Raw genomic sequence first — 22,801 nt, forward strand, 5'->3', positions numbered from 1 at the left:
TGATGTTTAAATTGTCTGGTGTCATTTTTCAAGTTATATATATAGTCAAAAGAAATCAAGGCGGGCATGGTGCTGCATTGCCTGTAACCCAAGCAGCTCAGGAGGCTGAGGCAGGAGGATAGAGAATTCAAAGCTAACCTCAGTAACAGTGAGGTACTTGGCAACTCAGTGAGACCCTGCTCTAAATAAAATACAAAATAGGGCTGGGGATGCAGCTTAGTGCGAGTTCAATCTCCAGTATCTCCCCAAAAATAGAAAAAGAAATCAAATACCACTTCTTCTATTCTTAGAGATTATTTTATTGTAAGAATGTAAGCAATTACAAATCAGCTTGTTGCAAAATCAACGCTGTATTAGCATAAACACAATCCAAGTGAAAACTGGAATCTGGTCAATTACAGGCATTACACATCAAGCTGCGATGGCATTACTATTCTCTGAAGACACTGATGCAGTAAGGGTAGTTTTCCTATGAGAATCTTAGAAAAATAAAAATTTGAGTGGATCATCTTTATATTTTCTTTTTATATAATTATAGCCCCATTTTTATTAATAGGCCATAAGGTGATATGTAAACATACTTATTTCACCAAGATTTTTCTTATCAAATAAAATCATATTTCTACCTAGAAATTTTCTTCTAGTCATTTTAATGACTAATAATAATCCAACCAACTGCCGAATGCAAATACATGTTTCTTTTACATGATTGTTAAGCCTTAACTTTATTCTCTCATAAGGAAGCAGCATTAAAAGTCACTGTTACATTATTTGCTATAGAAACCTGGATTTTCATTTTAAAGACATTAACTTTCATTCACACATTAGCACAGGAGAATCTTCACTCAGCGATGAGTGAGTTGCAGACGTGAACATCATGCTTCACTTCACAGACGCAGAGTTCCTTGCAGAAGGAGGAGGCCCGAAGTCTCACAGGTTAGCTTTCTCCCTTGCAGCCAAGTGAGACCCGGCCCGCACAAAGGTGTGGATCGCATTCTGTTTTAAAAGAACAAGTGCATCAGGCTAATTAACTCACAGGCAACTACTGATATCTTCTTTCACTTGTACCCGAATGAAAATAGTACTCCAGAATTCATTCATTTTAAACTTCCATTGTCTAGAGCTAAAAATGAAGAGTATGGTTTTGCAAGTAATTGCTTTATTTCTCAATTGAATTTCTGAAAAGCTGCTTGAGAAATCTATTAGTTGCAAGAAACAGGCCCTGGAGGGAATAATGTTCAGTGGAAACCAAGCTGTGTCTGTCTAACCCATGCTCACATCCCATGAGAGCAGGGCTGCTCACGCTCACCTTAGGCTTCTCAGTGTTGTATTTGTCTAAAAGAGCCTGGATGCGGGCCCCATAGTCAGGGTGGACATCACTGAAGTTCTTGACCTAGAACCAAATGAAAATAAGTGTAAGCAGCACCTACACCCTTACCATGCCCCCTGGCGTCTCTGTTTCCCAGTGTATTTTTAGTAGAGGAGGAAGAACATCCCAGCAGGAAGCAGCACCACAACTCAGGTCTGGGAGTGGGCCTTGAGGGTCCAGTAACAGCTCCGCCATATACTCCGCCATATACTGACTAAGCAATCTTGTGTCAGTCACTTAATGTACCTGAGCTTCAGTGTCCCCCTCCCAAAATGCACAAAATAATTTAAAAATCAAGTATTTGGTCTTTGTCCTATGATCCTGGCACAGAGCTCCTGAAACCCTTGGAACTGTCTTCTGTGTGAGACCGAGATGACTCGTGGGGAGTCCTAGAGAGCTTCAGGATGGAGCTAGTGCCAGAAAGACCAAGTGTGTGATCAGAAGGTCGCACCCCGTCCATCCCTGAGCCTCCAGGAGGGGAGAGGAGCTAGAGATTGTGTTCAGTCTCCAGGGCCAACCATTTCATCCCCTGAGCCTATGTAATGAAACCTCCATGAACCCCTAAATGACAGGGGTCAGGAGCTTCTGGATGGGGGGACACTGAGGTGTAGGAAGGTAGCACCCCAGAGAGGCCAGGGAGCTCCAGGCCCTGCCCGCACACCCTGTCCACTGCATCACCTCCGCTTGACTATTCCTGAGTTGTAGCCTTTGTACACATGGGTAAGTAAAGTAAAGCTCTTTCCTGAGTTCCGTGAGTCATTCTAGCAAATTACCAAACCCAAAGAAGAACCATGGGAACCCCTGGATCTGTAGTCAGAATATGCAGAAGGCGGGTAGTGGGACACTGCATTGGGCAGTCTTATGGGGCCGACCCTCTAAGCTGTGGGTTCTGACACTTACTCAGATACTGACAGGTGCTATTAGAATTGAACTGAGTTGTGGGACACCCAGTTACTGTCAGAGAAGTTGAGAGCTGCTTATCGTTGGGAGAAAAAACACACAGAACCAACCGCATAGAATATTATAAGAAGAACACACAAGAGATGAGTGGCATTTGCTACATGTAGAGAGCTGAACTCAAAGTTCTCAACAAGTTATTAGCAACTTGTGTGAAGCACTGCCTGAGTTCACAGTGAAGTGTACGGAGACACTGGCACCCACCAGGCAAGCCCACATACTTCGGGCAGGAATTCCTGACTGCAGGCTAAGCCCAGAACATGGAAGGAGAAGGGGGGACATCAGGACATGTGACAAAAGACTGCAAAGGATGCAAGCCCAGTTCTGCTACTTATAAGTTATCGTATCCACTCTCACCAGAAAAATGAGATAAAACCTGCTCTTCCAGGTTCCAGAGCAACCATGTGGTTCTCTGCAGGTTCCTGAACCCAAGCCTTCAACATCCCACACAGCTGCCCTACGAACAGAAAAGCAGTAGCACAAGGAAATGGTAGGACTCCTAGATTTACAAAATGCTTGTCCCTGTGACAGGCCAGGAAACCAGAAGTAAGAGAGCTTCAGAGCTCCGTGAGCAGCAGCAGAAAGACCCTCTCCCCAAGTCAAAAGGTCAGCCTTCCTTCTGGAAGTCTCCCAGTTCTCACCCCAGAAAACAGGCAAGTGTCTAGTTTACATCTGAAGAAGGGTCAAGGTGTCATGACATCAAGCCTTTAGGCAGGTGTCAAACTACAAATATGTTAGCTGTATTTCTTATCATCCCAAACCTAAGGAAATGGTGGCAGGAGTCATACTCTGACATCAGACATTGACTTGTATTTACTATCCTGCACAGAAGTTGGTAGCAGTTAAATTAAATAGCACAGGAAAGAATTCATCCTGAACTCAACTAAAATTATTACACACTGGAAAAAAGGCTAAGGATCAGCAGATATGTCATACCAGATAAAATGAGACTAGAAAATAATCAAAGATTCATTGAGGATTATTACTTTAAAAAAATAAATATTATTACTTAGGCTCAAGTTAAATAGGAGAGACATTCTCTTTCAGTATATTAGACAAAGGGAAATGAGGGGAAGGTAGGGGGGATAGCAAAAGGAAAGTCAGTGGAATGAATCTGACATAATTTCCCTATGTACATATATGAATACACCACAGTGAATACCGCCATTGTGTACATCCACAAGAATAGGGTCCTAATTAGAATGAGATATATTCCAGGCTTTTATATTATATCAAATGAATTCTACTTCATGTATAACTAAGAAACAATTAAAAAAAGAAGAAACGATACTTCTTTTAAAGGTTCTCCCACATCGCTGCACTACCTCCATCAGCCAGAAGATGTCACCCTTCAGCTTACAAAGATTGACTCACCGCTTTCCTCTGGATGAAGAGTTGTGCGTCCTTGAGATGGCCAGCAATGTTTTCACACAGGCGTTTCCTCTCCTCTTCATTCAGCACTTTTGTATAGAATTCCCTCACCTGCTCAGCAAAAAGAAGGCACAAAGAATCAAACAACCAATTTATCACACACACACACACACACACACACACACACACACACCCAAAACGCTACTTTTGAAACATACCATTTTTAAAATTTAAGGATAATATAAAATAATTGGAACTGCCACTTGTATTTTCTTGTGTTTTAAGCAAGACAGGAGGAACTCATTTCCTAATAGCTCACGAGTGTTTTTTAATAATGTTCTTCATAGTCAATGCTTGTAAACATTCTATAAATACAAGGCCTACAAATACACCACATTTTAATATCAATAAGTCAAAAAAGTGCAAGTTGTCTCTGAATGTAAATGTAACATAATACAATCTTTGTTCAATTTTCCCAGAACCATGAGAAGAAAAAACTAATTCATTTAAATAGTATATCAGTGCTTACATTGGCACAATAGATATTGATAGTGATATTTTGCTTAAACTGCTGAATTTACTACTATAGCAAATGCTGATAGATTAAAATCTATGAATTCTAGTAATCTCTGCTTGATCCTGAAATCAACCATTTCTAGGTTGTAGCTATGATTTTATTCTAACATGTCATTCATTCATTCATTCAACAAGTATCTGTTAAGTATGATTAATGTGACAGACTCAGCTCTGCACAATATTTTGTTAATGTTTATAAAATTCAATAATATCCCATTATGCAGTTATAAAATTCATAAAATCTTGAGATATATATCCTTTTTCAAAGTAATCAAATATTTACATATACTCTTAAACTTGAGGAAAGTATGGGGCTGGGGTTATAGCTCAGGAATAGAGCATTTGCCTAGTATGTGCAAAGCCTGGCTTCAATCCTCAATACAAAAAAAAAAATTTTTTTGAGGAAAATATAAATCTAATAACAAAGTTTAAAAAAATCAAGACTTCAACAAAATCTAATTAAAGTACTGCACCCTGGGAATTTCCTCAGACATAGTTCCAATTAACTAATTTTTTCTTTAACTATATCTAACATTTTTTATAAACATCCACTGGGATTCAATATCTGCTGAATTTTTATTTGAAGATTATTTGTTTCTAGAAATTTCTATTTGGTTCTTTTTCAAATCTACCTGGCATTCTTTGATTTTTCTTACATTCTAATTTTCTCTTATAGATTAATTCTTGTATCTCCTTAAATATGTGTACATGCTTATTTTAAAAGCACTTTCAGATTATCAGGTGTATGATTCTTACATCAGCAATTTCTCAGGCCACTGGATTTCATTGTATGTATTGTAGTTTTCCCGTGACTCATATTCAACAGGAATTATCTTCTATGTAAGCACCAAATGTGTCCCATCTGTGAAGATAACTTCATGTGGTGATTTTCTCATCCTCTCTGCGAAGCCCAAAAGGGCTCACTGATTTACTTGTTTCTTAGTACACAGCTTCCATGTGGTTCTAGATGGGACCAGAATGTAGATACCTCACTTGAGAACAGGAGAGGGCAAGAACTCCCAATTTCTCAGGATTGAAGAAATTGATTCCATTTACAACTCACATGCTTCCAAGCTGCATCTTCAGTTTGAATGGTGGGGTGCTCTTTCCTGGTCTTTACCAATTCTAGTTCCCTACAACACGTGAAGCCTGAAGCCTTACTTCTAACCTTTGGTTTGTTTGTTGGTTTGTTTTTATGTAGTGCTGGGAATCAAACCCAGGCATGCTAGGTGCCCCACCACTGAGCAACAACCCCAGTTCTCACTCCTAACCCTTTGGAGGCATAAAATCTTCATAAGGGGCAAATCAGGTCTAGTTACCTCCATGAGACTTCAATGATCACTCATAATTCCATTTTCATTTCTGGGCCTTAAAGATAGTGTACAGGTAATATGTCTTAATTATAATAATTAGCTGAGCTGCATTATTCTTTTAAAAAAAATTCGACCTAGCATTTCTGTGTGAGAAGAAAAAGAAAACTCTCCTGTGTCACCTCCATCTACCATTTTGGACTAAGAAAGGAATTAAGTTACTACATTTTCAGTGGTGCACTACAGCCAGCTTGTCATAAAAGTACATTATCATGATTTCAGGAATTCTTTAAATAAGTTATTAAATATGCTTTTGTAAAATTTAAATTCTATCAGTTTAAAACTGAAATAACAGTAAAGATGAAAGAAATACTCAAAACATATCACTTTATAATTAAGATATATTACCTGTGGTTTTAAGATTGCTTATATCTGTACTATCTCTCTGGTGGAAACAGTGTGTAACAATGATATTAAGCATCACTTCCCAAAGCCATAGGTTCAACGATATCATTTGGGCAGCTTAAAATCTGCCTTTCTGGGGTTGTAGCTCAGTAGAGCGATTACCTCCCATTTGTAAGGCACTGAGTTCGATCCTCAGTACCACATAAAAATGAATAAAAAATAATAATGATATTGTGTTCATCTACAGCTAAAAAAATTAAAAAAAAAAAAAACATCTGCCTTGGGGAATAGCCCCACCCTGAAAATTGATGAACATTACAAACCACAACTTTCTCCACCAGGGAGTCAAGAGTTAAGTTTTTGTCAACACACGACTAAATAAAACCCCCACAAAATATATTATTCTTTTAGAGATTTGATCAATCTCCAGTTTTAAGAAGCAAATTAAAAAGTACCCACATGTGTGTACAAAGATAAACAGCACACCTATTTCAGCATGTAGCCTAACTAGACTACATCACAAATAGCATGAACAGGAAGACTCTTCACCCAACCCTAGCTTCTGTCTTCACTACTGTTCAAATAAAGGCAGTTAACTTTGAAGAAGTTCAACTGGAGGACTCTCCTGTGCTCTGACTTGCATGTTCTCAAGTCTGGCTAACAACCACTACCCTACAACTTAGTTACTTACTACAGAGGGGCATGGACTGTTCTATCATCAATAAATAAAGGATTTGAAACCACTCCATCAGCTCCACATGTTAACCATTGACCCTTTGTGGCAGGACCAAATTCCTTTTTTTATTTTTTTAAAAAAAAGTGTCATAGTTACCAGTCAATGCAAAGTAAGATGATTTTTTTCTTTAATAACCTTTTTAATTTAAGTGGAACATACGTGGCAGTAAAGAGCACCAATCATAAGTGTAAAGTTCAATGTTTCAGTGAACACAAGTGTGTAGCGACCACCCAGATGAAGATGAAATAATACCCACATCTCAGAAATCCCTTTCTCCTATCTAAAGGCAATTCATTTTCACTTCTAATAGTATAAATGTGTCCGGGCTTTGTTTTTTGAAATGTAATCATACAGCCTATATTTTTATCTGGTCTTTTTGCTCAAAGTCATGTTTGTACAAATTCAACTGTATTATTGATTTATTGCAATAGTTTATAAATTTCCATTACTATATATTATGAGAATATACCGTTGCTTACTTTTCCATTCTTTCATTAAATGAACATTTGGATAGCATGAACAGTCTTATAAATGTCTTCAAATGATCGTATATATAGCTTTCTATTGGGTATCAACTGAAGAGTGGGTCTGCTGGGTCAAAAGGCAAGCATATGTTCAGCTTCAACAAATATTGTCAAACAACCTTCCAAAACAGCTGAACTAGGCTAAACTCACGTCAGAGTTATTCTTGTTCTCACAACACTTGATAGGGCAATCTTTTTAATTCTAGCTATTTTGGTACAGTGTAGCAGTGTTTCTTTTTAATTCTAGCTATTTTGGTACAAGTGTAGCAGTGTTTCTTAGTTGGCATTTTAGTGATGATTATTGAAGTAAACCACCTTTTTTCAACCATTTGGATATCTACCTGGTGATGTGCCTATTGGACTGCTCATTTTTCTATCCAGTGGTCTTTTTCAGATTGCTCTGTAGGAGATCCTCATATATTCTGTATATAACTAATTTGTTAGATGAATTGCAAATATATTTTCCCCATTCTGTAATTTTTCTTTTCAATTTCTAAATGATGTCTCATAGAGCTGGGGATATGGCTCACTGGTAGAGTACTTGCTTAGCATGCAGGAGCCCCTGGGTTCAATCCCCAGGACTGTGTGTGTGTAGTGTGTGTATGTATGTGTGTGTGTGTGTGTGTGTGTGTGTGTGTATGTATGTATGTGTGTGTGTGTGTATATATATATATATATATATATATATATATATATAGTCTCATGATAAAGAGTTCTCTTTCCTCATGAGCTAGTCTTATTATCTACTGCCCTAATCACTAATCTTCTCTTCAGCTGTGTTAATCTCCTTTTAAATTCATCTACTATGTTATTATTTTAAGTTGTTGCAATTTCTAGTTCAGTATGTCTATTTAATTTTTATAGATTAAAGCTATAATATTCCCCTTATTGTCATCTATTTTCTTGAAAACATTAATCATTGTTATTCTAAAACCTGCACCTTACAATTCCATTATCTGCATCTCCAGTATGTTTGTTTGTACTGTCAGTTTTTGTTTTTTTCTTCATATCTCTTGATTTTTCAGTCATAAAATCTTATGTGTTAGGTGTACCTTATTATTACTGAATTGACATTTATACATGAAAAGATCTAGATATAATCTGAGGTTCTATTATCTGCCAAAGAAGATTTATGTCTGCTTCAGGGAAGCATTAGAATGGAGAAGATCACCTGTGATATTACACCATGGTTTAGGGCCATGGTTCCTGGCTCAGAACTTCCTCCCCAAAGTAGGCTATAGAAAATAGTATTTTTCTTCCCTGAGCAGGTCATATTTTCCCGTCTCTCTGTGTTGGAGTTGCCATAAAGAAATTCTCTATTCTTGTCTGACAGTAGATCATAACACACTCCTCATTCCAGAAAGTTCCATAAACAGAAGGAAGAATTTCTGCACAGAGGCCAAGCAGAAACTGAACAGATCTTGCTGGGTTTCCCTACTCAGTCTAGTAGCAGTAGCATTAGATATGCAATAAAATAAAATTAAATTAAATTTAAAAAAACAGGGTTCCCAGGGCTTCCAGATACCTGAACATGAGGTTCTTCTTGGAGGGTGTACTGTCAGAGAGGGCATAGAAGCACTGTGCCCTTCTCCCATACCCTGCCCTATGCAGCTCTTCATCTGTATATTTTGTAATATCCTTAATAATAGAGCTGTAAACATATTTCCCCAAGTCCTGTGAACCACTCAAGCAAATTAACTGAACCAAACCTGAGGAGAGGGTTGTGGGAACCCTAATTTATATCTCTATAGTGAGAAGCACAGGCAAAAAGAAAAAAAAAAAATCTTGAGGCTTGAGATGAGCATTAGGGGTGAGGGAGAGCAGTCTCAGGGACAGAGCCCTCAACCTGTGGGATCTGACACTCTAGGTAATGTGAGAAATGAATTAGATTAGGAGACACTCAGTGTTATGGCTTGGTTATGAAGTCCCCCCTCACAAGGAAATTCATATGTTGAAGGCTTGTTCCCCAATGCAGCAATGTTCAGAGGTGGGATTTGGAATAGTGATTGACCTCTCACCTCATCAAGGATTAATCCACTGATGGATTAATAATTTGATGGCATTATGGGAGTTGGTAGATATTTTAGAAGTCAGGGTCTAGTTGGAGGATGTTGATCATTTGGTAGTGTCCTGCTTTGTTTTGTTTTCCTCTTCTTCCTCTTCCTCCCCTTCCCTCGTCCCTCCCCTCCCCCTCTCCCTCCCCCTCTCCCTCCTCTTTTCCCTCCCCCTTTCCCTCTCCCTTTCCCTCTCCTTCCTGCCCTCTAGGAGCTGAGCAGCTCTTCTCTGCCATGACATTCTATACCTCAGGACCAAAGCAATGAAGCTGCTGACCATGGACCGAAATCTTTGAAACTGTGAGCCGAAACAAATCTTTCCTCCTCTAAGTCATTTTTCTCATGGTATTTTTCACAACATCAAAAATCTGACTAACACACCCAGCTAGTGTCCACTATAGACTGGACCACTTGCTTGCTGGTGGCACGAAATCCCCACGCCTTTCAAGGTCACAGAAGTCTATGTCGATTGTGGTGGCGTTCCGACACGTCCTGTCTGAGACTGAGCTGATGCACAGCTGCATTTCAGCTCTTGGGAGAACAAGTTTATTTCAGGTTTGCCCTTCTTCCTAGGCATGGCCCTTCAGGGTTCCAGCTGGAGCCTGGGGTGGTAACCAGAGGTTCTCCTCCTCAGCAGACCCTGGGCTGCAGGTCCATGAAACTGCTATGAACTCCACCGGCATTCTGACCCATGCTTGCAAGACATTAATAAATGCTTTATGAGGAGAGGACAAGAAACTTCAGGCTTGCCTGGCACCTTCTTTTTCCTGCACTTCCTTCTCTCTGACATCTTGATCCCTTAAATCCTTGCTTCATTAGCTCTCCAAAACCTTGAACCACATGCTTTCTGTATTTTCCCTAGCATTCCAATGTTCTCCATAAGTGGATAGGTCTGCCAGAGCCAGAGTAGAGTCCACGTGAATCATTTTTAACAGAATAAATCTGAACCTTCTTTATTTCCCACATGACTTATCATTATATAATCATGTCATAAATCTATAACAACAGTAGCATGACTGCTTAGAAATGTGCATACTATATGGTCATAAGAAGATCTCTCAATATACCAAGGATCACATGGTAAATTTTAAGGTGCAAACAGTAGCGTCATTATTAATTTATTCAAGAGTTGTATGATGCATATTGTACCTATATTGACCCAGCACAGGCAAATTTCTTTGCAAGACAGGGAGCATGCAGCAATATACTTAGTAACACTGCATCACTAAAAATATAAAAGTTTTATAGGAGCTATTTTAAATTAAACATGGTTTATATCTTAAAATAATGTTTACACACACACACACACACACACACACACACACACATACACACTCACATACATGCAAATGTCTTTCAAATATATCCTCCCAGTGAATTAATTCGTATATTTAAGTATATCTTACTTGGAATCTACATTCTCATATTGAGAAACTAGAAATAGGTTCCAACCCAATTTAAATAGAACAACTACATTTTTTAACTTTATTCTTGTGAGTGTGGTGTAAGTTGCACTGAACACATGACTGGCATGGAGCTGCCCATGCATGAGCCCCTCATAGCAGCTACTGAAAGTCCCCTTAGGGTAGCCATAGGTGATTGGAAACAGAATGAGCACCTGACCTGCGGCAGTAGACTACAGGCTGACCAGAGACCAATGACACAGAAGCCAGGGTGAAAAGATTAGCTGAGTCCATCTGATTTTCTCTCTCTAGAATCTGATACAGAAGTATTAAGAGGAGTAGAAGGTGCTCCCCCACACTCACAAACACACACACACAAAGGGCAAAGAAAAGAATAAAAAAAGATAATAGCTACATGTAACATTTGAAAGGCTCTGAGAAGGGCCTGGCAGTGGGGAAGGGGTTATTTAACAGATTATGGATCTGAAACTCACAACATTAAGAAACAGAGCTTTTGTGACAATATTGAGGATCACACCATTGCAAACCTTGGAGTTGTGGCACACTGCCTTCCTATGCTCACCAATAGTCACAGGAAGAACAACAACATACCTCTCACTTGGTTGCTATGTAGACTTGTTGCTGCTAGTAACATCATTACTTAAAAACTAACTTGAAGAATATGCAATAGTTGGTTTAAACTGGCTTCAAGCAGTATAAAAAGATATTGGTCAGGATTATCACCAAAAATAGAAATGATAAATGATAGAAATATTCATATTTTAAAACAACAATTAAGTCAATCGAAGGAACAGGAAAAACATCTAAGTAGATTTGATGGTGCTTAAGCTGTACTTGCTCATTTCTTAGATTTCTGTGAAAACACATTTTCCCAGCAGCCCCAGCTATATCCCTTCAATAAGACTTAGGGTAGGGGCTGGGGATGTGGCTCAAGCGGTAGCGCGCTCGCCTGGCATGCATGCGGCCCGGGTTCGATCCTCAGCAGCACATATAAACAAAGATGTTGTGTCTGCCGAAAACTAAAAAGTAAATATTAAAAATTCTCTCTCTCTCTCTCTCTCTCTCTCAAAAAAAAAAAAAAAAGACTTAGGGGAACTGAGATGAGTCTCCATACCTTGAACGGAAAGAGCACAGTAATACAACTATTCAACCCCTTCCAATAAGGATCATGGCTTCCTACTAGAGATAAGTCTTCTCTGAATTCAATTTAAGAAGTTAGACACTTTAAGAAAGGGGGGAAAGAGGCAGACATCAACAGGGAGAATAAGCAAGTGACCTCCACGGCAGACAAGGAACCATTACCTGAGTGACATTGTCCTCATTGGCACTGTTGAAGCGCTTCACATCTGCAGAGGCCTGTGAGCTGTGCTCCAGGGCTGAGGGCTGCTGTTCCGGAGCACAAAAGCTGTTGGGATAGTAATTTGGAGCACCACCTTTAAAGGAAAACAAGACTCATTAGCAATATGAAGACTGAAACCAGTAGGCAAGCAATTAATATTCAAGGAAAAAAATTCAAGTGGTAATCAAATACACATATACACACACTTGCAATTTTTCACTTCTCAGACTTGGCTGCAGGCAGTGCTAAGAGTCTTAGAGAAGGCTTCATCTTCTCAGTGCTCATATGGGCTGCCTCAGCCTGAGTGAACAGAGACCTCCAAGTCCATTTCAACCTGTCAACAGTTCTCAGCTATGTAGTCTCCTGATGCTCTCCCGCAAAGCATAAGTTTTCAAAGATTTGATGTGGTCACTACTGAGACTAGACTCATAGACACATTTCAAATCGAAGAGTTTTATTTGGACTTGGGTTCCGCTTGAACACTAAATCACAGAACTCTTAGGAATAACTTGAAAGTTCTAGCCCTGTTCCTTCCATCCACAGACCAGTTATGGAGCTCTGAGATGCTAAGGGACTGTGCAGGTCACCCAGGAATGAGTCAGCAGGAGATGTGGGCGAGAGCTCTGGGCTTCTGATCTTCCAGCACAGCCTACTTATTATATCTGGCCATTACCGAACTCTATTCCACTGCTCCTTAAATGTTTTTAAAATTCTCACATTATCTCTCTTTTACTATGATGACTTTGATTCTAGCTTTACTTTCACATTCCTCCATAGACTAGTAAAAAAGATATTTTTAAAAATTTTATATTTGTAGTGTGTCAGCATTCATTTATCTGGACTTTATAGAAAGAAATAGTGACAAATATAATCACAATATTTTCTATGACACAGGCTTTTTTTTTTCCCATTCTGGCATATTTGGTTTCCAAATGACACTCTGCGTCAGCTGAGACCTGTGGAAGCTGACTTACCTGGGCCCACACTGCCTAAACAGAAACTTCAGTGGTTTGCGCAAACCAGCCTGTGGTTGGAATTTTACCTAGCTCACTGCCAGAGCACATTATCCACAGTAGATAATTAAGAGATGCCTATGCATGATACCAATCAGGGCACCAAGTATCAACAGAGAGAATAAGCAAGTGACCTCCACGGCAGACAAGGAACCATTACCTGAGTGACACATATCACCATTATGAAGCTCAATTACTAGCTCAAGAAATTTGTCAGCTATGTCTCCAAGGAAAGCAAAATGCTCCAACAATCACCTACCAGTGTTTTCTGCACTAAGAATTTGATCTTTAACATGATCTTTGAGTAATTTCAAAATTCCATTTCCAAAAAAGCTCTGACCTTTACTCAAAGTGGGAGTTGTCTTTAAAGCACTAACTATTGGAAACAATTAAACTCTTTCATGGAACTTTACAAGCACAGCCCACATGCTCTACTTCTAGAATCAGGCAGCGTGTCAAATACATCCATACACAGTTTTTTCCTTAAGAATGCCACTGTAATGGTAAACAAGAATGGTAAACATGAAGCAGTTGTTTATGAGTAAAGTTCAAAAGATACATTGATCTCCGATTGACAGTTTCAACAAAAAAAGGACTGAAGAAAGTGAATGGAAAAAAACAACGAACAGAAGAATGAAAACACAGAAGACTACTTGAGGCAATGACACAATCACGCCTCTGAGTAAGTTAGGGAACAAAAATACTGCAGCCACCTACTAGAATTAGTTAGGAAGCGTGTAAACTTGTTCCATACGTGGAAAAGGATTAATAGCCATGGTAAGAGCAAAGCACAAAGTTACATATACAAAATAATCTAAAGTATAAAAAATATTAATAGAAAAGAACAGCAAGAAACACAGTAAAATGCCCAGTCGTGGCCTTGGGATTCTGGGACAATGAATAGATTTTCTTCTCTTCTTCTCTTCTGTATTTTCCAAATTTTCTTTAAGGCACATTTGTTTTTATCATAGAAAAATAAATTTTGTTTTTACATAGGCATCTATGACTAAAATTATCGATCATCAGCAAAATTTCTGAAGAGATCAATATAAGCAACCTGGTACTGAAACACGTGTCCCAGGTAGGAATTATAACACTAAGATCTATACTAAACTGTGTGACAGTGAAAGAAAAACACTAATCAGGCATTCTGTTTGGCTAACTAGCATAAGTAATTAACAACCCAAGACTGTACATAGCACCCAAAAAGGAATTAAAAGAAAAAAGTCATAAATTTGGTAAATGAGCTCCAAAAAACCAAAATGCAGTGGGTTGTCGTCTCGCCAGTTGATCTCACTTCTGTCTAAACAAGGAGTGGCCTAGAAGCACCCAGTGGTTTGCGCAAACCTGCCTGTGGTTGGAATTTTCCTAGCTCACTGCCGGATCCATCTACATGAATTCAACCACATTCCCTCAGCACAGGGAATCCCCTGACCTCTCTGCCTTCCTTTCTCTCCTCCCACTAGCCCATCCTATCCCTTCCAGACCCTAGATGGACCTGCTCCTCCATGGCCTCAACAGAACCATAAAAAAAGGCAGAAGACATCAGGTCTTGGCTTTGCACTGCCAAGGATCTAAGTCCTAGAGATTTGAGGAACCGTCCATTTTGTAACTCCCATATAAGCTTCACTCTAGTACAGCCAAATGGCAAGATTTTTCTCCCTGCCTTCAAATATCAGATGGCCAGCAAAGTAAAATCTGAGGAAGGAACTCTTGACAAAATACATCAAAGAGATACAGGAGGGAGAGTCCTGGGGAAGTCTGAACCAATAGTGCTGGGCAAGAAATACTTGGTCACTGGCAGCACCTGCGGAGACTGTCACAGCAAATGAGGTCCTGTGGGGATGGTTTGAAAGCCACTGGTGTCCTGCCCTCTGTGCCCTCTGCCCTGGCAGGGGAGCCAAGGCCTACCCTGATTGTCATGCATGCACATGGGGCCATCACGCTGGTAGTTGGCCACTCGAGCACGGTAGGGGCAGTTCACAGGAATCTGAAGATAGTTGGGTCCCAGGCGGTGGCGGTGAGTGTCAGGATAGGCAAAAAGGCGGCCCTAGAGTAACAAACATGACAGAGACAGTTACTTATGAAATAGGAAGTGGCTATAAATGTCATTGTAGCATTTAATGTGAAAAGGACTCTTGTTCATGGTCACCACAAAACTCTGCCTATCACCTCTCCAAAGAGCCAGGGTCTTCTCATTGATGAAGTGAGTTCTCCCTAACCGAACCACCATGTGACCTTCAGGCCACATGGCCACCCATAAACTTCATGTCTGTCCTAAAATAACGCCTCTTTTTCCTCCCAAATGACAAGAAAGTATCCTGTCTTATATTATTTCCCATTTCTAAGGAAATTTAAAATTGTAAAATAAATTTGCTAGAATCTAACTAACCAGAATCCTGAATTAATTCCAAACCTCCTCATTCCCCAACTCTAGGGAAGAAATCAACTGTTTGCTCTTAAAAAGCAGCACATTTCTACAAATCCAACTACATGGGAATTCTTCAAAGAAGCACCTTCCATATTGCATTCTGAATCATCTCAGGTATGCTGGGAGTTCTGAAACCTTTTAGGTGTAAACAAAGTACTACACAAAGAAAACTGGCTCAAAATCGTCACTCTACAATGTCAAAGGTAACAAATCAAAGATTGATAAATGCTTTGTATGAACCAAGGCAGATAAGCATTTTGACGTTTCTTTCATTAAAACTTTATGATCAGTTTTAATATCCAATTTCAATATTGAACTATTCTCATTATTCAAAATTCTACTCTATGAGCAATTTTTCTTTCATTGACTTGATCACTGATCTTGAATCTTAATTAGTATTCTTATATCCCAAATTTGACAAGACAAAAATAAAAGCCAAGTTGAATATTCTATACCAAATCATCCCTACTGGCATGCGGAACCTAGTCCCACAGTTCTGTCCACAAAATGCTCTTGGCTGAAAACTCCACTCCCATTGTCATTTTAGATAGTCTAAGATAATACTCAGATGGCTGGTCATGCAGCCATGACTAAAACCCAGCTACAGTTGAGAAGCTGGTTGCCTCTTTTGGATCAAGAAGTTGTGCTCCAATTCTTATCAACAGGGTACAAGATACAATCTAGCTATAAGCAACTCCTGAATATAGCCTCTATCACATGAGTTCTGGTTTTCCATCAACCTACCCCGTCTACGGGTGGAGATCCACAAAGGTTATGAAATGGGCACAGTGAGGCCACACCTGACACCAACTTGAATCTAGGTCTTACTCAAGGCCCTGCCCCTGCGTGCCCTTCCTGAGCCCAGAGGAAAAAGCAGACCAATCCCTATGCATGCAAGCAACTGGCCCCCTTCTCCAACTCCAGCTGGTAAACTGAAGAGTGTGGGAGTAAAGAGGCTGCACCTGCACTGTCAGGTACTCTGGGACGGTCTCTCTGGGACTCACATTACACTATTTTGTTCATTTCACAGTGGTCTGGCTTATCATTTTGGATAAAGTCTTAAAATTTGTTAGTAAGGCCTGTGAAAGGTAAATCAGAACACTGTGCATTAACACCCCAACTTCCACTGCCCAAGCTGCAGCCCTCACTGACTCTCATCAGGAGCAATTTCAAAGTCCTCCTAACTAGTTCTCCATTTCCAGTCCCTCCTCCAACAATACATCCTACCAAAAGAATCTTCCTAAAGCCCAATCAGATTATATCACTAATCTATTAAAACACCTTAAACTTGTTACCAAATGGCTAAATGAGTACGACAGTCCTTTCTCAACTGCACAGCTCCTAAAGAATTTTGTGGAATAAGAATTCACAACTAAATGACCTGAGAAGTTATGGGAAAAGCTAGGATAGGATCGACAGTCTGATAAAACTTAGAGAAGTTCTTACAAACACTTGAAAAATTCATCAGGAAAAACTAAAGCACACTTAAGTTAAAACATATATACTTGTCAGAACTAAAATGTGGAAATGACATGATTGATTTCCACTTGTCATCCTTTTTCATGCTTTTTTTCCCCATAATTTCAACATAATTTCAAATGCCTTATACATGCATTTGCTTTTGTTGTAGAGAATAGGTATTCACTCTTGGTCCTTTTCCCTGGGCCTAGAATTCCATTTATATCTTCAATGTTCTACTAATCATGTGACTCAGTGTGCCTGCCTCCAGGTCTCACTGGAATCCCAGGGACCAGTGATTCTTGTGAGAAGACTCGGGTGAACTTTGGTTCCTCAATACTACAGTTATGCAGTCTTAGCTTGGCTATGATGGAGGGGCTAATGGTGAACCCCATTAGCCCCTCCATCATAGAGTTCAGCACTCCTCCAAACCCAGGCAGGAAAGCTTTGGGGCCCAGGGTCACACTGCCTTAGCTTCCTCAATTCCTCAGTTTCAATGCAAGTATTTCTACTTATGCACTGTAGTCTGCTCAAATTTCCCTCATTATTCCCAGCTGCCAGCTCCCTCATTCTCTATTTATCACCAAGAGGAGTGATTCTACTTGTTATCTACCAGACCACATTGCTCAAAAAAACCAAAGAAACTTTTTGTTTTCCTAGAAGGAACAACTGTCTAAATTTCCACTCAAGCACTTAAAGTCTCCTCTGACAAATACTCAATGAACCAGTCCAAACTCAATTCTTCTCATTCAAGAAAGAATGACAATGTAGCTAAATATACCCAAAATATTCTACCTGTCCTGTCCCATTTACCTGTTGAAAATAAAAATCCTCGCCATTCTTCAAAACCCATCTCCAATGATACCTCATTCCTAAAACTCTGTCACAGACCTCTGATCAGACAACATTTCAGGTTTGGATTCATCATGGCACTCTGCCTTATGTTGTGGTCATCTTGTGTTTTTATATCTGTCATAGCATCTAGGACAGGGCTATCACACACAATAGAAAGGTACTCAATTTATGTTAGTTAAAAGAAACAAAAACTAAAGCCAAAACATACTTTCTATAAAAGCCCTAGATATCCCTAATGTCATAGCAAAAAGTTAATATTTTAAAAAATTTAAAAACAGGAATCTTAGCTTGTACTCCATGGAGACTGACACCCGCCCTGGAATCAGAACTTACATAAGTAGCAACCTTTAGTCACTGTGGTCTGAGCTAGGGTATGATCTTTAACTTCTGTTTTGCTCTCAAAGTCCAAAAACACACACACAAAAAAAAATTATTTACATGTTAATTATTAAGCCAATTATTTTCCTACTGATTTGTGGTCCAAAGTAGAATCTCCATTCTTTGTACTCTTGGAAGAGCATATTGGTAAGTGAAAACGGGCCCTGAATGCCTAGCAACTACTGCAAGACATATCACTGAATTAATCTGCCTTTAATCACTGGCAGTTTAATTCATAAAAATTGTCCCCAGATCTGCCTTTATGGATAAAAATGCAAACAACACCATGGAATAGGAAATGGATGAACTTATGCTGACTAAGGTGTTCTAATCAATTAATTATTATTCCCTCCTGGCCATCTCAGGCCAAAGCCATGCTTTACCCTACAAATACCTAAGGTACTTCTATTATGTTTTTTATTTTTAATTAACAGACTAAATGTTCACATCTTCACATATGTAGGAACTTTACTAGAGAACTTGGTTTAAAACTGGTTTATTTAGGAATGCTTATCTAAGGATGTTTCAGCCCAATGAGTTCCACAAGGAACTAAGCACCCAGGTTAAAGTTTAAGTAAATGTTCTAATTAATTCCTGATATAAAGATCATGCCAAATCACACATTGTGTGTGTGTGTGTGTGTGTGTGTGTGTGTGTGTGCATATGTGTGTGTATTCACAAACAGGACACCTGCCTGAGAACATCTCAATCCACCAAGCTTACCTGAAGCATTTTGTCAGGACTGGCCTCAATGCCAGGTGGCATATTGCTCGGGTCAAAGGCTATCTGTTCAACCTCAGCGAAGTAATTAACTGGATTTCGGTTTAAGACCAGTTTGCCAACGGGGATGAGAGGGTAGTCTTTGTGAGGCCAAACCTGAAAAGAATGTCATGTTCACAATTACCAGACAACCAACTGAACAGCATTAAAGGTGCCCATGAATATATCAACTTTCAAATATAATCAAGTTGGTGAAAATAATTTTTGACCCAACAAAACATGATAAGAATTTAAGGTGAGAATGTAACTAAAATCTTTTACAACAGTAAGTAGTAAGTATTGGCCCTTTCCCAGGGCAAAAGTACATCAGATTTCCAAAATTCATTCCCTGCTAATAACAATAAATGAAGCCCCCTATAGAAACTCCATGCACTTATCCAACAGAGTGTGGAACTGGGATGTTGGGGGCCTCACCCACAGCAACAAGTCCTGAAGTGCTACCACCACATGTTGTCTATGATGTCCCTGCTACTGTGAACACACCATTGGGATTTGTGTTGTTTTCTTAATTAGGTAAGAAGAGACTTCAAAAAGAAACAACATAATTGTTGCTGACTTACCTTGGTGACATCAAATGGATTAAATGGGAAAGTTTCTGCCTCTCTGAATGTCATGACCTGGATGTAAAAAGTCCAGGAGGGGTAGTTGCCTTTGGCAATGGCATTGAAAAGGTCCCGGAGGCCATAGTCAGGGTCTTCCTGGGAAAGTCTTGCGGCCTCCTCAACAGGAAGGTTTTTGATGCCCTGGTCAGTCTACAGAAAGGAAAGAACGAGGTCAAACTCAAACTTACTGGTCAAGCTATCAAAATTTAATCAGAATTCATTGAACAACTGTGAGAAACCCTACTCAAAGACTAAGCTTTCTTTACAATAGTTTTATTGTTTAAGTCTGATACTAGTGAATTTATCAATAAGAAATTCTACTTGATTATCCTGATTCTTTTAAATATCAAGTAAATCCATCCAAACATTTTATATTTAACATTATTTCTATATTTCCCTTTAATTCTATATTTTTTGATTTTTTCTACTCATGTTACTTTTCTAACCATAAAAAAATCAAAATATATTTTAAAAATAAGCAAAAGATTAATAAAATTAAAGGACTTCCTTTTTTTTACATCTAGCAATTTTTTAAATCACATATTATAACAGCTCAAATAAATTACTGAGATTGTGCTTAGCTAGTATCTCTACAATCCCCACATTCTTCCTGATTTGTTTTGTTTTAAGGAAATCACAGAATAGTAGTTCACAGAGCTGAAAAGAACAGCTGCTCTGAACTGGTTCTCTAATTTTGAATAGGCAAAAGTAATATTTTGACTCTCCAAACAAACCAAAAAAATCAAGGAAGTTAAACCACTTTCACAAGTGCTCTTATTATCATACCACACTGCTCCTACACTGCTCACCAGGATCCTTATTCTAAAAGACTCCCAGAAGCCAAGTGTCCTGGAAAGACTTCCTGAGCAAAAAGCAACTCTGGAAGGCTGCTCTATCTCCATCACAGAAATTTCAACTCTGTCTAGTAAATGGCAAAGTTTGAACTCTTCTTACTATTGGTCCAAAAGCCAGGCCACCTTCAGGATTAAAACACGAAGCTCACTATGTGCAGACTACCCAAAGAGCTAATACATTAAACCGTGCAATAATATTGAAAAAATCTTATAGCCTCTACTGAATCCCTTGAGCTTAGAAAGGAATCCTCATAGGTCAGAAGAATATAGATTGATGATTCCATGAACACCTCAGCTACCTCCGGATATCTTAATGAGCAGACATGTAAGCAATTCAGTCTTTCCATGGCCAGCAGTATTATCCCAACTTTACAGTGAAAAGAACTGGCGCACAGAGAACTTTTAGTAACATGCCCAAGGTCTCAGTTATGCAGAAAAGTAAAGATTTGAATTCAGGTTAGCCTAACTCCAAAGCTACTAACTAGGCTGGCTGCCCCACACACAGTCCTTTAGTCTTGCTCTAAGTGACTCCTTTTGGCAATTACAATTACAATGTATCAACTGCTTCTTGAAACTGTTCCAAGTCATAAATGCAAGAAGAGATTAATGTTTCCGTGTATGATATACCTACACAATTTGTTTAGATAAAAACTAAGTCAAGATAGAAGAAAAGAGGGCTTTTTGATGTCACTAAAAGGGATACTTCATTGATCAGGAAGCCACTTCCTTCTGCCTATTTTAGCAGTAGTATTTGGAAACAGATAGGCTTCTATTTTTAAAAATAGAAATAGGCTTCTATTTTTAACTAGCTCTCTGGAGTTCATTGGTAATATCACTTATTGTAATAAGTGCCAAGATCATACCAAGAGAGTGTTCTTTAAGTTATTTCAGTTGATTAAGAAGTTCCCCCAAGCTTCTCCAGAAGTAATTTGATCTAAGTATATGAAAGCAAATTTAAAAAAGAAAGGTATTATTTTGTCTTCTGACATTTATAACTGATTTTACTTTTTTTGCCTTGCTCATAATACAACCTCTATAAATGCTAAATAAATCAATGGATCACCTAAAAAATTAGGAGAAATGTTTTTGAGACAATAGTATGAGATGCTAGAACTGATGGTGAGATTGATATGTGCACTGATCTGCCTTAATCCTGTTCTGGACCCTACAAGGGCAATGACTCTGGGCTTGGAAAGGCAGAGCCCCACAACACTTCACTATTTGCTAGGGCTTGATTCCAAACTCCAAAAAGAACTCTCGAGAAGCTGGGATAACCTAGATAGAAATCTCCTTCTGCCTAGCCTGGAAACCTTAATCATCTCCTTACCTTTGAGTTCAAACCAAAACCTTCTGTCTTCCCACTTCAGAGGAAAATCTTAACATGCACCAGAAACACTAACAGCAGAAACACTAACCCAGAAATCCAGTACAAAATGAGCATTTAAATATATATATCAGAACTTACAGGTAAGAACTTACAGGTAAGAACTTACAGGAGAAGGGCGAAAAAAAAAACTTGAACTGTTGACAGTAGCTATGTGCTACCTCTGGCCATGCATAAAGTAGAGATCAAAGAGAGACTACACACAGCTCTAACTGAACAGCATGAATTTACTCACTGGGTGAGGGTCAACACAATATTCACAGTGCTAATCAACTAGACCAATACTTTCTATCCTAGGCAGTGGAAGAAAGGGAGAGGTGAGAGAAGCTCAAATTCCTGCTCAGACTTCAAAAAGAATAAGGAGAGGTGAATAGTAGGAGCCTCTACCTCAAAGGCAACATATACCTTATAATGAAATTTACAGTAAACTGCCTCTCCATTTGCATTAACCAGCTTGAAAGTATGCGATCCATATCCATTCATGTGCCGATGTCCATCTGGAATCCCGCGATCACTGAACAAGAAAGAAACCTAAGGAAGAGAAGTTAAAGCCTCAAATCTCTCAGTTTAAATCAAAACATATGATGTTTTTAAGACATTCTTAAGTTTCCAGAAAATCCCTTAATGACACAGAACATACCAATCAATATCCCATGGGAGGATACCAGTATTATTTCATTTACAGAAAATAACAAAGAGAAAAGTTTCAAAGCAGGATGATAAACAAATCGTTAATGTCATGACTCAGAATTCCATGGGGAGACGCTAAAAAAATCTGAAAACTAGCTTAAGCCATTATTCAAAATACATTTTAATAGCAAAATAGTTTGGTATTATTTTCCCGTTTTTTCCTAATGTAGAGCTTCATCTCAGACTACAGACTTTAATCCTTAGTATTGCTAATTGTCAATTATAATATTTCCAGTTGGGGCTGGGGATGTGGCTCAAGTGGTAGCGCGCTTGCCTGGCATGTGTGCGGCC

The 22,801-nt window shown here is 39.0% G+C and overlaps 1 protein-coding gene across 1 annotated transcript in view; it reads right to left on the reverse strand.

Moving 5' to 3' along the window:
- Positions 1-284: 284 nt before the first annotated feature.
- The window catches only part of Cat (catalase), a 43,419-nt gene continuing 20,902 nt past the window's right edge, over positions 285-22,801 (reverse strand). Inside the window, exons 6-13 of the mRNA XM_026404840.2 lie at positions 22,226-22,351; positions 19,541-19,732; positions 18,924-19,076; positions 14,990-15,128; positions 12,029-12,159; positions 3,701-3,808; positions 1,310-1,393; positions 285-996 (exon numbers count right to left, since the gene is read on the reverse strand). Coding sequence (XP_026260625.2) covers positions 931-996; positions 1,310-1,393; positions 3,701-3,808; positions 12,029-12,159; positions 14,990-15,128; positions 18,924-19,076; positions 19,541-19,732; positions 22,226-22,351 — 999 coding nt within the window. The 3' untranslated portion in view covers positions 285-930. The remainder of the gene's footprint in view (positions 997-1,309; positions 1,394-3,700; positions 3,809-12,028; positions 12,160-14,989; positions 15,129-18,923; positions 19,077-19,540; positions 19,733-22,225; positions 22,352-22,801) is intronic.

Source organism: Urocitellus parryii, chromosome 4 (assembly GCF_045843805.1).
Source record: "Urocitellus parryii isolate mUroPar1 chromosome 4, mUroPar1.hap1, whole genome shotgun sequence".
Taxonomy (NCBI): domain Eukaryota; kingdom Metazoa; phylum Chordata; class Mammalia; order Rodentia; family Sciuridae; genus Urocitellus; species Urocitellus parryii.